This window comes from Cryptomeria japonica, chromosome 11, assembly GCF_030272615.1.
Source record: "Cryptomeria japonica chromosome 11, Sugi_1.0, whole genome shotgun sequence".
Lineage (NCBI taxonomy): Eukaryota > Viridiplantae > Streptophyta > Pinopsida > Cupressales > Cupressaceae > Cryptomeria > Cryptomeria japonica.
This window is the reverse complement of record NC_081415.1, coordinates 490,502,795-490,519,438: the sequence shown is the minus strand read 5'-3', so window position 1 is coordinate 490,519,438 and position 16,644 is coordinate 490,502,795. Positions and strand designations below refer to the sequence as shown.

Below are 16,644 nucleotides of genomic sequence, written 5' to 3'. Positions count from 1 at the left end.
ACGTACTTTCAGAGAAAGCTTGTCCGTGTTACTCTCTTTTCAACTGCAGGAACAGGATTTTCCTAACGCTAACAGATTTTCAAAAAATGTCAAAAGGGATAAGGGTTTCAAGGAAGGGATACTAATCTAATCCTAAGAATAACTCGATGAAGGCTAGACTTGGTAAGATTCTACCAATTTTAGTATCGCCAAGAAATTACAACTCTACTGGAATTGATGCGATCTTCTAAGGTGATTCAGTAACTTTCAAATCATCAAGGATATAGATACTATCATAGAGATACATATCAACTCTTCCAAAAATGATTGAATTTTTTAAGCAATCTCAATATTTCCAGTTGACCACACAAGGCGTCCTTACAATCAGTAAGAAGCTAGTGGTTTGGAACGTGAATCTCACCAAAGATCAAGCACAACACTTAGTCCTTCAAACTTAAACTTAAATACTACTTCAACTGAGAGTGATTCAAGAAAGTAAACAATCATGAAGATAGCCACAAGTATTGCAATAAAACACCATAACTTCAATATTTTATTGATCTCAAAGCCAAATAGACAACAATTGTTCGAAATTCTTTCTTCACTACTCAATCTTACTACACAATTACTTCTTTCTCTCTAAGCTCTCTCTCACTTTTTTTAACTTCTAACTATCAAAATGAAAATGAGTGAGGGTATATATAGCATCCTCAAATACAATGAATGGCCCAGATCGAAAGAAGATCAACGGTTGAGATTTTGACACCTAAACCCTAATTAGGGTTTGTTACAAAGAGGTCCCCATTTAGATAAACATCATTAAATGCATAGCCAATAATTAATTGGCACAAATATCGAGGAAACATAGACCAATAGGAATTAAGCTGCCACATCATCCTATAACAACTTTTCATCTAGAATTTTGTTCCCTTTCCTATGCTCTTTCTTAGCATATTCAATGAATCTGGACACAGCTCTCTCGATCTCAGCAATGGGAATCTCAGAAAGATTCTTCATTCGTTCTTCCAAGTGAAGGACTTGATCAAAAGCAGTGAGAAGAGCTGTCTCCCATCCAGGTTCAAGTTCTTTGGTCTTCTCAATCAAGAACATAGTAGAGTACATCCGATCTCGTTGCTTATCTATGATGATGTTCTCCTCTTTGCAAAAGATAACCTTGACTCTCTCCTCCAACTCTTGGATGCCCACATCTGTCTCAATCTCGATCCGCCTGCCAAGAATGGTACACAACACCTCAAACACCTTATCTTGAATTGGATGAATGATACCTTCAACTTGACTGCATCTGGTGTTGATGTCTTCAAAAAGGACCTCTTTCATCTGGAGCAAAGCTGACCACTATAGAAGATTATGGGTTCCTCCATCCATTATCTTTTCTTGTGCCAAAATCCGTCTTGGTGTTTGTCTTATCACTTGTAGGACAGGAATGATAACATCTCTAGTGTGAGTGAATGCAGCTACAGTTATCATTAGATTATGGATAATCTCAAGGACCTGGATAGCTCGATGAACTGTCTTCATCATTCTCGTTGCAAATTCAACGGCTACCGTGTGGGATTTATCAATCCAAGAGATCATAAGCTGAACCAAGCTCTTTACCCTTTCTGCCTCGCCTACTGATTCAAGAGGGAGTGCCTGTAAAGGGGATACTGCTGGATCCTGACGTCTCAAAGGCTGATTGAGATGACTAAAATAGCTTCTCCAAGCACTGACCTCTCTCTCAAGCTTCTTATTCTTTTCCATTTCTTCTTTAAGTTTGTCTTTAAGTGCTTCAAATGAATCGGTTGCTTCTTCCATTGCTTGCTCGGAGGTAAGTGGACCAAGCTCAAATGTTTCTAAGTCATACTCATTTGCAAGAATCTCGCCCTCATATTTGTCCACTACTGGTGTGGCTATTTGCAATTTCCTGGATCCTGTCTCATCTCTAATTACCTTGGACATCTTTGTGGCCTTCTTCTTTTCCATTACCTCTTGAGAGTTTCCTATAAGGCTTTCCAAATCAAATACATCTTCTTCCTCTTCAATCACAACTACCCTTGTCAGTCTCTCTTTTAACCAAATCCGGAATGGCGGATCTTGTTTCCCTTACTTGTATTTCTTTAAGCAGTGGTCTATCCTCTCGGAAAGGAGATGTCGCTTCCTCATCATTCTTTTCTTCATGTAGCTTATTAGCATCAACTTGGGGAGATTGACTCGACGACTGCTGAGGTGTCTGTCCCTTTTCTTGCTTGTCATTTTGTACCATGGATTCCATAGATTCATCAATTTCATATACCATCTTCCCCTGATTTTCTCCTTGATTTGCCTTCTTTTCATGTCGAGAAGATGTGCTTGGTGGGTGATCAAAGTTTGTTTTCTGCTTCTTCCTGGAGGGTTCCCTTTTCTCAGGTCTTTCTTTCCTCTTTGAGCCTTTGGAATGAGAAGTATTCTCACTCATGCTTGCTTCTCCTTCCTCTGGTCTTGCCTCCAAAGTGAATGTCATTGATACATTCTGCTCTTTCAACTTCTGATGTTGTACATCCACCCATCTGCGAGTGCATGATAAAACGGGAGCCATCAAAGCTCTCAAGTCTAAAACCTCGGGCTCATTCCAATCTATTTTTACTTCCTTGTCCTCTTTCTCATAGGATGACTGGAGGTATCTACCATTGTCCTGGGCTTGATCAGCTACTCTATAAACTTTGCATTTCCTAATGAGATCTAAGGGTAGCCGGGAATGCATCTTTCTCTTAACCTCTAAATCACCTGGGAGATTCATCCAAAAATCCTCCACCTGAAACTCATGCTTGTACTTCTTGCCGACTGTCTCCTCCATATAACCATAAGGATCAAAATTCTCCCGCGAGGCAAAGAATGAGAATGAGTATAAAGATAATTCCTTTTCTGCATCTTCCGAGGCTTGAGTGTTAGGACACACCTCAACTGAATTCCCTAGTATAATGGGCACGGGAATTCCATTTCCATGCTTGTGTCTGGATGCCTTCGCATAAGCTGCCAACTGTCTGGTCACCTCAAGTAGTATTATTTTGTTTGTTGGATACCTTGGCAACATGTAGGGAGGTGAAGGACACCCGTGAACTCTGATGTATGTGAATTTTTGAAACTGGATGAACCATGCACCATACTTCTTCACAAGCTCCTGCGCATCCAGAGATAATCGATTGTGAATCCCACCTTGCAATATCCTGGTAATGTTCATCGTGAAGGTGTCATTGACTAACTTGTAGTCACTTCTAGGCGGATGATGCAGATGAACATAAGAATCACAAACCCTCATTTCTCCGGGTCCTCTTCCGATCGCTCCTCTGTGAGGTAGCCCTACATACTCGAAACTCCTGATTAAGGCATATATAACATATGAGCTCATGTGGAATGATTTGGTGGGTCTTAGCCTTCTCAACTGCACGTCCAGACAATTGCTAATAATTCTGGCCCAATGAAGCATTCCTTTTCCTTGGACTATCATTTGAATGAAGAAGAACATCCACTTTTCGAAGAAGAAGGCTTGAGGAGCCCCTGTAACTTGATTGAGCAAAGTTATCAAATCCCTGTATTCCTCCTGGAAGTCGATCCTATGTGGTGTATTGGGAATCTTGTTCAGGCAAGGCCGACTCTTGAGCAACCAATTCTTATTGATGAGATTCAGACAAGTCTCAGGATCATCTTCATAGATCAACCTTGCTCCTTCTAAGCTTTTGTAAATCATATCTTTATGGTCTGGAAGATGAACAGCTTCGCTTATAGCTTCCTCTAAAAGGTAAGCTAAGATGTTCCTGTCTTTGGTTACGATAGTCCTTGATTGTGAGTCATAGTGGCGGGCACACTCGATCATCAGCTCATGACACTTTACTGCGAGAGGGAAACCTACCGCCTTGATGATGCCACTCTCGAATATCTTCCTTGCAATAGGTGATGGCTTGCCAATATAGGGGGCCTCTCTAAACTTCTTCACATGGAAGTTTCCCAAGTTGGTGTCTCCGATATTACTCCACTTGGACACGATCCTAGTCTCCAATTCGTCACTCCTCTGATCTTCCTTGATGAGAGCCTGTCGACTAGTAGATCCTCCAGCTTTGGGGGTCGCCATTTGATGCCTACACAAAAATTTCAAAATTAGTCTTTAAGCATCATGCCTTAAAGCGTAGAAATTAAGATCTTCCAAGGGAATAGTTCAAAAACATTAATTTGAAAATTACATGACAACTCAAGAATTATGAACTTTCAAATTATGAATGAAAATCAGATTGCACAAGACTTAGATTTTCAAAGGATTGCTATGAGATCAAAACAAGTCTTGAATATAAACTTCAAAAAATTTAATTCTTCATACCTCCTCCTTTGAAAGCCTAACTATCAACCTTGGAACAATGGAAGAAAATCAGACTTTGCTGGATAAGGATTGAATTGCTGGCCTTCTTGGTATGAATTATGCCTCCACTAGCCTTCAAAAGAGCTTCACCCTCCACTAGCTTTTCAAAATCTGGAAATTATCCTTCAACACTTAGCAAATTCTGGAAATTTAACCTCCAATCTGCTGGATTTCGCTCCTCAATCTGCTCCTTAAAATCGCACCTAGAAGGAATGAATGAATGATTTGAAATTTGAAGCAACAACCCCCCTTTTTATAGGGCGCTCACCCTAATCCCTTCAAGGCCGACTTGGCAAGTAAGGGGTAAAACTAAATAAAAATTCCTTGAAAAGGTGGCTGACTTGCCTATAAAGGCATAATAATGATTTTGAGCGCTCACTTGTATTTTTTAATTTTTTTAAATTAATTTTAATGCCTCCAAGGTAAAATTTTTAATTATTTCAAGGCCTAAAAATTAATTTATTAAATTAAAAATGCCTTTAATTAATGCGAATTTAATTTAATCCTCCCAAATGTTTTGAATTTAGCAAATTTGGTGATTTAGTACAAACTGGAGAATATCAACGTTTGATCAAGGCCCAATGAAGTTTGCTAATGAAAGCCTTGGACCCTCTTGGAGGGTCAGGAGCGATTTTCTCAATTTAGTCCTGAATATTCCATACCTTGACTCCAAAATCTCCTGGAGGGTGAATTCATACCTAATTAAAGTCTTGCATTTCAAATTTTGGTATTTCGCATGAGGAATTTAGGTGAAAATGTGTATTTCGCCCTGGGCCCTCTCGAAGGGTTAGGAGCGAATTTTTTATCCTAGGCCATAATCCACCTTAGCTTGATCATAACACTCTTCCAAATCGATCTCCAGGGTCCATTTCCTTGCATCACTGAGTTAGCTTATCAAAATTTTGAAGGAAGTAGTGCATTCTAGGGAATTTCGCTCTGGACCCTCTGGAAGGGTTAGGAGCGAAATTCATAATTGGGCTCAAAATTTTCATTTTCTAAAGTTCAAAACCTCTTCAAGGCATTCCAAATAGGCTTTTTCATTGCATTCCGGGCTTTGTTTCATTCAACTTAGGAGGAAAAGGGTGGTTTAAAGGTTTTTTGCCCTGGACCCTCTGGAAGGGTCAGGAGCGATTTTTCCTCCTTAGGCTAATTCCTTCATCATCTTTTGTTGAATCCTTCACTCATCGCTAGGCAATATTCTTCCTTATTCATTCCACCCAAGTTTGTCTTGTTTCTGCAAGGTAAAATAGGGGTTTTTCAAATTTTCGCCCTGGGCCCTCTGGAAGGGTCAGGAGCGATTTTCCCTCTCTGGCCTAGGATCATCAATTTTTGAAGCAAACAATAACTCATTAATGGTCTTAAAGGTCATTTCTACCTTAGTGCACCCTTGCCTTAGCAAAAAACTTAGAAGAAATATGTTGATTTTATGATTTTCGCCTTGGGCCCTCTGGGAGGGTCAGGAGCGAACTATGAGTTTTTAGCAAAGTTCCCAGACTCGGACTCGGCTCTGACTCGGCAAGGCTGACTCGACTCGTGACTCGGCTCGGACTCGGCAATGACTCGGCAACGACTCGGCAAAATAAGAAAAGCCTTGAAATTTAGAGATTTTTAACGATTTAAAACTTGTTTCATACACCCATTATTGAATTAAGCTTAAAGACACTATAACATCATCAAATAGAAGCTAATTTGATCACATACATAAACATACATTCATCACATGCATAGAAATGTAAATTGTAGCTGAAGGAATTAGAAAACATAGATATATAGAGTTATAAATGTTGTCCAATGTATATAAAATCCATGACTTCAAATGTTCCCAAACATATATGTAACTGTAAAGTGTAAACAAAAACAAGTCTATGGCTCAGGCTCTGGCTCAGCCTCATCTATCTGCCTCCTAGAAAGGCGTCTAAGGTAGGTCCTAGATGACTGAGTAGCCATAGTCTCTGCCTGTGATGTGCCAGTCTGAGTAGCCATAGGTGTTGGGGACGAGGGGACGTGTTTCCGGGACAGGGGGACCAAGGGCCTAAGTTTGGGGACGGTAGGGGGACGGCGACGGGGGGGTGGCGGGGTGGTGGTGCTAATATAGTTATACATATACATATAGTACTTGAAAAACTAGTTTTGAAAAGATGTATGACAGTATTACAGTATAAGAATTACATTTTCAAATGAGACTATAGGAAATTTGAAATACTAAATCTAAATACCAATTACCAAGATTTCTAAGTTGTGTTGTTATATGGAGCCTAATCAGAGTCAGAGGTTAGATTTTCCCTACTTCTATCGGCGCGGTTTCCCCCTATATTTTCAACGGGGGTTTGGGGGCAGCGCCCCCAACTTGGGGTCAAGGGGCATCGCCCCTTGCGGGGTCAAGGGGCAGCGCCCCTTGCGCGTTCCCTGTCGCAATACAGGGCGGGGTCGAGGGGCAGCGCCCCGCGAGGCCAAAAATACTTTTATTATTTTCTAAAGGCGTCGGGTGTTATAAGAAAGGGAAATGGCGAAAAAAGTCATTAAAAAATGTTATGTTTTTTTTTGTTTTTTTTACTGCACTTTATTAAGTGACTCCAGCCGGGTCACGACCCTCGGACTCGGCGAGTCAAGGAATGACTCGCCTGACTCAGCGAGTCAAGCGAGTCATGCCCTCTGACCCGTCCGAGCCCGAGTCAGGGTCACTGTGACCCGACAGGGGTCACTCGGCCCGCTGACTCGCGTGACTCGCCGCGAGTCACGGAACTCTGGTTTTTAGGCACATTCCTTCATTCCTTTAGCTTCAAATCACTTCTAAGGCATGAAACATCATGTCCTTCTCCCACCTAGGTCATGAATAGCAAGATTTTGTCTTGAATTTGCAAGAAAAGGGGAGGACTTGGAAAATTCGCTCTGGACCCTTTGGAAGGGTCAGGAGCGAATTTCCTCCTTGGCTTCAAAACTTTCACTTTCAACAATCCCTCTTCACTTCAAGGCAATCCAAACATTGTTCTAAACCCATGCCTAGGCTAAGCTTCGCTCAAACTTTGGAAGAAAAGATAGGTTTTTTTATTTTCGCCTTGGACCCTCTAGAAGGGTCAGGAGTGATTTTCCATTCTAGGCTTGGTTGCATCTTCTTGACTATCCAAATTATCTTCAAAGGACAAAACATACTTCCTTACATCCACTCCAACCACAAAAATCGTTTTGATCTAGCAAGAAAAGGTATTTTTAAGAATTTCGCTTTGGGCCTCCTGGGAGGGTCAAGAGCGAATTTTGCAATTTTGACTAAAATCTCTCACTTTTCACTTTGAAAACCTCTTTGCTAAGTGGGATTTCATATTTCACCATGCTAGGAATAAAGTTTATGTCCAAGGAAGGCTAAAAAATGTGTTTACAAGGAATTTCGCTCTGGACCCTCTGGAAGGGTCAAGAGCGAAATTGCCTTTCCTGGGCAAAACTCCTTCATTCTTTCATCTCCAAATGTGCCTAGGGGTTTCATCATGTTCTTTCCACCTTTCATCATGTCTTTGATACTCCAATTCGCCCAAACTGAGCAAAAAATGTCCTCTACTAAGATTTTCGCCCTGGGCCCTCTGGGAGGGTCAGGAGCGAAATTTAGGTTTTAGGTGAGATCCTTCATCCTTTCAAGTTGAAACTTTCTCAGGAGGGTAAAGGGAGTTGTCCTTGTTTCACTCATGCCCAAAACTTGACCTTCTTTATTGCAAGATAAGAGATATTCAAAATTTCGCTCAGGACCCTCTAGAAGGGTCAGGAGCGAAGTTGCCTTCCTGGTCCAAAATTCATCATTCTGCATGCTTCCAAATCTTCAAATGTATCAAGTGACGTCCAATCTTCATTCCAAGAGACCCTGCACAAAAAAGTTAGCCAAAATTAGTGACAAAATAAGCTCAAATAAAATTTTCGCCCTGGACCCTCTGGAAGGGTCAGGAGCGAAACTCATAATTCCAGGCTAAATTTGCTCAATTCTTAAGTTTCAAACCATTTCACAAGGCAAGGTCAGATCATTTTCAAGGCCAAGAACTGGATTGCAAGTTTACTCAAGGCCAGAAATTGTGTTTAGAATGAAATTCGCCCTGGGCCCTCTGGAAGGGTCAGGAGCGAAATTTAGGTTTTAGGCATTATCTGGCTCTCCAAAATCGATCAAATTCATCCTTAGGCAAGAACACATAAATCCATCCTCAAACATGTCAAAACTCAGCCAAAATTGTGAAGGAAATCCAGTCTACTAAAGATTTTCACTCTGGGCCCCCTGGAAGGGTCAAGAGCGAAATTTAGGTTTTTAGGCCCTTAATCCATCTCATTTTCTATTTAACTTGGCCGAGTGGACTCCCTTTCTTCACTGACCATGCTTAGCTGACTCAGACTCAGAAACAAACAGGACCTTACCCAGAAAAACCCTCCTTCAATCTAGACCTGACCTAAGACCTGTCCTATCCCTGACCTAACCAATTTGACTCTCCCAAAAGGCATGTTTCATTTTGACAATCTTGAACCTTCAGGTAGACTAACAATTCCAAAACTTGGTTAGACTTAACTTGAATGAAATCCAAAAAAAAATGAGCTTTCAAGGTTTAGCCTTAATCCAACCAGCTCAATCAGACCACTCACTCACTCAAAATCCTAAAAGCAGAGAGAAAAACAAGCAAATAGAAAGCAAAACCAAAAACAGAAGAGGGGGTCCCCATTCTAATGGGGCGATGTGTGAATCGGTCACAACAGGGCATCACATGTAGTCCAAGTTGTTACTGATGCTACCCCTGTTTGTAAAGCAGCGAGTATGTTGGTGCAATAGAGGTACAGGCAGATATTTTGGACACCATGTTGTGTGCATTCATTGAATAATGCTCTCAAAGATATTGGCAAGTTCCAATGGATTTCAGATCTCATAGAGAAGGGCAGAAAGATACAAATGTTCATATGTAACCATCACCACACACAAGCCATTTATCGTAAATTTGCCAAGGTGGAACTTATCAAACCTACTGATACACATTTTGCTTCTTACTTCATTCTTCTTGACCGCCTTTGTGAAGTCAAAGGAGCTTTGTGTTCCATGGTTGTTAGTGATGCATGGGCAGCTTGGAAGCAATCTACATCAGATATTGCAATTGAGGTGAGAGTTGTGGTCCTTGAACATTTTTGGGCCGAAGTTAAGTTTGTTGTGGACTTTATTAAGCCCATATGTGAGGTGATCAGATTTGCAGATTTAGACAAGGCATGTTTGGGAGAGGTTTATGAAGCAATAGATTCCATGTGTGGAGTGAAAAAGATAACCGATGCAAAAGATATTTCTCTATATCCTTTGATAGAGGGAAAGTTACAGGGAAGGTGGAACAAACTTAACACGCCTCTTCATTGTGCTGCCTATGCCCTTAATCCTAAATGGTATGATACAGAAGTGACCAAAAAAAGGGCTCCACATCAGGATAGAGAGGTAATGAAGGGATTTTGGGCAGCGGTTAAAAAGATTTAGGATGCTTCAGTTTTGAGGACTCAATGGAATAAGTTTTCCCATGGGCGAGATGATTTTGGTTCCGTTGAAGCTATATATGATATGAAAGTAAAGAAAGACCCTATAGAGTGGTGGTGGAACCATGAAAGTGAAGCCCCTGAATTGCAATCATTTGCAATACGATTGCTCTCACAAGTAGCCAGCTCTTCATCTTGTGAGAGAAATTGGAGCACTTAAGGGTTCATTCATTCACTATGGAGGAACCGATTAGGATCAAAGAAAGCAGAGAACCTGGTGTACATTCATAGCTCACTTCGTCTTCTCTCTCGTGTAAATCCTGGATACAATTAGGGTCCTTCGGCAAAGTGGGATCAAATTTCACTTGATGGAGAAGTTGCAGCCATTGTGGATGAAGCGGTTGAAGCAGATGGACTAGCTGATTTACCCCCTGTTATTCTACCATCAGAGGAACTTGAATTCGAGACTGATGACTATTTGGAGAGACTCATAGCTGAGGACCTTGATATGGATGATCATGGCGAAGAAGAGTAGATTATAGATATAAAATTTCCAGGTTTTGCTTTCAGTTTTGGGTTTGCATATCAGCTTGCTGTTTATCAAGCTATTTTCAATATGACAATATGTAACCAGTTTGAAACTATGACACAATGTATGACATTTTGATCCTAAACTTCATAGTTAATGTTAATTCTTGTTTTGAAAGTTCAATGTCATCAGATTTTCAGATTTTCTATAATTTATTAAATTATATTAAAAAAAAAATGGCGTCTCCAAATACCCCCGTCTCCTATTTTGAAAAAATAGCCGTACCAGTACCAGTACCAGTCTCCAAGTACCCCCGTACCCATGCAACCTAGATAATAATTAAAAAAAAAAAAAACTTGGGAGACATCAAATTTTTTCAGAGTTAATCATGAGTCTTTATTATTTTTGCAATTATATCCTGATTCCTTCAGTTGACTAGTCATTTAAAAAAAAAATAGCAACAGGTGCCACTCCTGATTAGTCATGACTTTTAGATGATTTCTGTAACTATGATTGAAATTATGAATCAAAAAAATGAAATTTGTGACAACGAATGACTAACAAAATATTGTTGTAGACTCTTCACATCACACATCATTAAAATATAACAAGAGGTAACGATACTATATTTGGTACCTAATCTCTGTAGTACAAATTCAGAAGATTTTTTCTCTAAAGAAACTAGCATATGTTGATGTTCTGATTCGTTTTCTAAAGGAGTCGGTATCCATGCTAATTTATTCTCTCGAGAAACTAATATCTATCTTGATGATATTCACTCCACTTCCAACAATATGCTTCTATTAATGAACTTTTCAGTTTCGGTGAGTAGGTTTATTACAAGATGGACAGCTTGTAATAGTTGCATATGCAGTGCAACATATGATGCATTGCGTTGATTCAATGTGTTGTATCATCATGAACACAGACAAGTCATTTGCAAAAATCTAAGAAAGTGCTCCGAATCTGGATTGAGAACGTAGAGGCCAACACATTATTGTTAGAAAGATGTGTCAATGGCGGAAGAGATCAATTACAAAAATTGTAGATGTGTCATATAGGTTAGAGATCAGTTGAACTAAACAAACATTAAATATGAATGCTAATATATTTTGCACACATACTTACTCAGAAATTTCTTATCATCTTTATGGACTGTGCAAACATTAAATCACAATATTAAAATATTTTACACACGGACTTTTCCAGAAATTTCTTCTTGTCATTATGGACTACAGAAATATTGAATCTCAATGTTAAAATATTTAGTCCACAGGTTTACCCAGAAATTTGTTCTCATTATCATGGACTGTGGTAATACTGAATCTAGATAATAAAATATTTTACAAACAGGTGTACCCAGAGATTTCTTCTCATCATTATGGAATGTATAAACATTAAACCTCAATGACAAAGTATTTTACAGACAGGTTTACCCAGAAATTTATTCTCATCATCATGGACCATGGAAACATTAAATCTCAAGGCTAAAATATTTTGCATACAGATTTAACCAAACATTTTTTCTCATCATTATGGACTGTGGATCTCGATGCCAAAATATTTTGCACATGGGCTTATCCAGAAATTTGTTCTTATTATTATGGACTGTGGAGTTGTTAATTGTCAATGCTGAAGTTTTATAAACACAGGTTTTCCAGAAATTTATCCTCATCATTACAGACCATAAATATTAAAAACATTCAATCTCGATGCTAAATACTTTGCAAACAGGTTTATTCAAAATTTCTACTTGTCAAAATTAGAATTATAACCAAACAAGCCAGGAACTAGTGGAAATAAATGTAAACAAAAAGAACAATTTCCAAGTCAAACTACTTCAGTGATATGAGAAGTATTCCTACCTTCATCCCCACTCCCACCCACTATAACATTATGTATCTGACAGTTCTTTATTGCTATTTTCAGCAAGCCTATAAATTAGAAGTGAAGCAATTTGCCCTATTTGAAAACCCATGTGACAAGCAAGTTTAAGAAGTTAATGGAATTTATCTTAACATGAAACTCATCAAAACACAAACTATCCAGTAGGGTGGCAGCATAAGACCAAGATGTCCGATAATGCAAATAAATCTGCTTGATAGAATATTGGAAATTTGTCCACAAAGCTCTAGAAGAATAGAGAAATGAACTTTTCTTGTAATTCCATGACCAAATGCTTCAAATAGGTTTACCAAATTCTTCTACCACTGTCAGTCCTCAATCCAACACTAATTTGTTCAAACTACAAGTCAACCCTAAGGTGTCAGTCACTGCATTCACTGTGGCAAGTAGGGAGTTCAAGGCATCAAGCCTTTATGAGATGAGTACGCCATTATTGCAGGTTGTGATCAAGAAAACAAATCAGCTAATAAATGAATAAAAAGAAATTTAGAAAATGACAGACTGCACCATTTTGTCTAGCAAATGGACAAATGACCAGAACTGCACCTAAATCAACTTCCTCAGGGATTTATGAGGACAATTAGTGTTCTTGAAGTCAATTGATGCCTCCAATGAAATCAAAAATGTCAAGACCTTGTGCAACTTGTTGGATGAGGTGGTGATGGAGAGGGGGGTGGAAAATTCTGTCCAAATAGTGATGGTCAATATAGTCATGCATGTGGTAGCTAATAAACATCTAGAGGATAGGCACCCTACATTATTTTGGAGCCCTTGTGCTAACTACTACATTGACCTTCTCCTTGAGGATATCAAGAAAATTAGTTGGGTGAACAACATGGTGGAAGATGTGAGGAATATTACAAGATAATCTACAACTATACCTGGGTCATACATCTCATGAAAGAGTACATTGATAGCAAGGAGTTCATGTGATTAGGAGGCACACAGTTCGCAACTAATTTCATCACCCTGGAGAGCATTGCAGCTGCATTGTCCAACCTTAAACACATGTTTGTGTGCGAAAAGTGGTACATGAGTCCTAATTGCACAAAGGCTAAAGTGGAGAATCGTGAAGACAATTTTTTATGATACATTTGCCAAGTACATGGAGGAGATCATTAAGGTAAGTTTTCCATCAAAAACCTTTTTTTTGTTTCATAATGCTACAAAATACTAATTTTGTAAGTTTTCTACATTTCAATTTGTTAATTTTATTTTTTTTAATTTCTAATTTAGTTTGATATATTGATTTCATTTTTATACACACTCTTGTTTTGGTGTCAACTACATCGGTTAGAATTCTCTAGTTGGTATGGAGATAAAAACCTCATCAATAACTATATGAGGCCATGAACAAGGCAAGAGAGACAATTTAAAATTAGTCCAAATCGAATAAAAACAAATATGCACCTATATGACACATGATTGATTGAATGTGGAACCTACAACTCCACCAACATATTCATGTTGTTGTGTACTATTTGAACCCTAAATTTTTCTTCTCCAATTCATTTAGATAAAATAAGGAGGTTATGGATGCCCTTGCCACATAAATGATGAGAATAATCCTTGATGGGAACCTTAGAGACACCATACATGATGAGTTGCAAATTTATAAGGGGTGAAGCGGAGGTTATTTTTTTTCACCTCTATACATTTGAAAGAGAAACACTCTGCAGCCAAGTAATAAACGCGTATGCTTAATTTTGATTTATTGTTCACTTTAGCATTTAAGTTTACTAAAATCCTTACAAAGTTACAAATCCTAAGGCTCCTATTGAGGATGAAGCTGCTCCTCAACAAAAAGCAACAGCACTAGCATCTAGATCAAGGACTCCTGCACAGCAGCTACCCTTTTCAAGCTTTAGTTGTAGAAGAAATTTATAGATGATGAAGATTCAAATTATAGTCTGTAATTTTTATTTATCTTGAAACTTGAAGTTGATGTGTATTGAACTCATTTTTTGACGTTTGTCCTATGAAGTGTATTTTACTATAATTTTGATCTATATGAAGGAAATCAGTAATGTGCTCCCTAAATTCAGTAATATGCATGTTTTTGAAGAATAGTTTTTAAAATTTATGTGTTCTTCAATGTTCAGAAAATTTGCCAAGTTTTTCCCTGAGTTTTTGCTAGGTCCAATTGTTTGCAAAATTTTGGATCTGCCAACTCATTGCCAAGCCCGAGTTTTCCAACTATATTTCTGACACTAACATAGAAGGAAGAGAAAGCTAAGGTATAATATAACATCAAACCAAGGTGAGAACTTATAAAAAATACTATAGGGCAGAGCCAAAGCACAACTTGGTAAGAGGACACAGATTAATTTTGCCAATAAAAAGATGAAAATAATTTTAACACAATTTTATAGAACAAGATAATATTATAACACCATTTCCGTATGAAACCTTTTGCCAACCAACTGTTTAAACATTGAAGTACAAAATAAAAGTGAACAATGCACACTCTTAAAACACTCTAATTAGGATAAGACATTCTGTTAACACAACCAAAAAACAGGTGTCTTTAGAAAGTGGTTACAACTCCAAACCACAGCCAACCAGGGAAGCTTGATATTTATCTTCTTCCATTTGAAACTACATGCCCTCCAAGTTTTTCCCGTTGAATTTAATTTTATGGTCTTTCCAAGTGTATGTGATGATGAAAGGATATACTGTTAGTTATATTTACTGATTTAACTTAAAGATTTGACTATAGGTTCCAGGTATGTTCCAAATGCTATAAGCGCTTCTATTTTAAGGAGTGTAAGAGTAATGTGCTTTCATTCGGTTGGTCTTTAAACTGCCTAGGAGTTATGATTTGCAAGCTTACAAATTCAATGATACTGGATTCAGCAACTCTTCATGCAAGATTCTAATATATCACTGTAGAAAGCAAACCAAACTACTACTTTGGACCAGGGGACCTCCGTCGTCAGAAAATGTTATAATAATAACAAATTGCATAATCCAACATACCAGTCATCTGGATGGAGCATAGATTTAACCATAATTACTATCAATGTGTTTTTTTCTTGTGTTTTCTCATAAATATGATGTCTACTATCAATATGAATAAACCAACCACTACATAAATTGCAGTAAGGTGTTCATGGAGCACAGTAGCCATAAAATGTTGGGCCCGATCCGAGCAGCCATCTTGAAATAGACAGTAGATGAACTTAATATTCACCATGGAAATCTAAGAAAGAGCTGTAAGCTGAACAGAAAAATAAGGTCCCAGGAATTATGTTTTGAAATTGTAATTGTGATTATTCGAAGCACCCATGGAAATACATTATCAGTTCGCTCAAAAATCCCACGAAAAAATAAAACTTTAGTTGAACCTGAAAAATTTTCTACTTGGAGAATGCTAATTAAATCCCTCGAGTAGTGCTATTCTGTGACTTTAAACCAATTTTGAAGGGCATATTAAACCAATATATTTGGAAAGAAGAAAGGCAAAAAGAAAAGTACCTAAAGAGACCCTGGGGATGGGTTCATTGGCACCGGCAGCACGCTCCTCTGCATCCTGTAGAACTTTGTTCATCTGTGATAGTCTCGCTGACATTTTCTTCCTGTCCGAACTCATGCAAATAGTTCTGCAACCTAGATTTCCTAAATACCTAGTTTTTAACGGAAGGACCCTCAAAGTTTTCTTCTGGATCAAAAAATTTAAGGGACTAAGATTAAGATTATTCGAAAATTTGGGAAGGTGCAATAACCCACTGCTACTGCACAAGGCCATTTTGGGCATGCCCATCAATGGCTCTTTTGCGCTCAGTCCGAATTGCATCTTCTGAAATCAAAGAATCGACACAATTGTGATGTTTCGACGTGAGAAATTTTTAAGATTTTACTTCAGAATGCTCGGCTCTCCTGTTGCGTACCATGTCCACCCCAAAAAATGTTTATGTTTCTTATATCTTATCTGTGCATTTCATTTGCGTGGATTTAAATATACCAGCGTTGAAAGCCAATCCTTCATGGTGAAAAATTTGTATGTTCAGATAGTGCGGAGTTCAAAAAATTACTTATTATTTTTCTTTAATTAATATATGCATCTTTCTAATAAAAAAATAAAAAATAAAAAATTTATTTTTCATATTTAATGGGACATTCTAATACTTCATATTGTTCTAAGACTACGCAAGTCTTCAAATTCATCAAGGGTAATATATCCTAATTCATTCTTCATGCTTTGTTTTCTTGTTTATGCGTAATTTGGAAAATAGTATGGACATTCTAAAATTTGAAATATAAACACTTGAAAAAAAAAAATTGTTAATTTATTTGTAAGTGTATTACCATTTAAAAAATAAATTTTATTTTGAAAACTAGATTGAAAATGATTGGATTTGACGTTGTAAAACAG

General features: G+C 38.1%; 1 protein-coding gene across 1 annotated transcript in view; it reads right to left on the bottom strand.

Annotated features, from left to right (window-relative positions):
• The window catches only part of LOC131032451 (uncharacterized), a 42,125-nt gene extending 25,879 nt beyond the window's left edge, over positions 1–16,246 (bottom strand). The window contains exon 1 of the mRNA XM_057963429.2: positions 15,747–16,246. Within this exon, the coding sequence (XP_057819412.2) occupies positions 15,747–16,065 (319 nt within the window). The 5' untranslated portion in view covers positions 16,066–16,246. The remainder of the gene's footprint in view (positions 1–15,746) is intronic.
• Between the last annotated feature and the right edge of the window lie 398 nt (positions 16,247–16,644).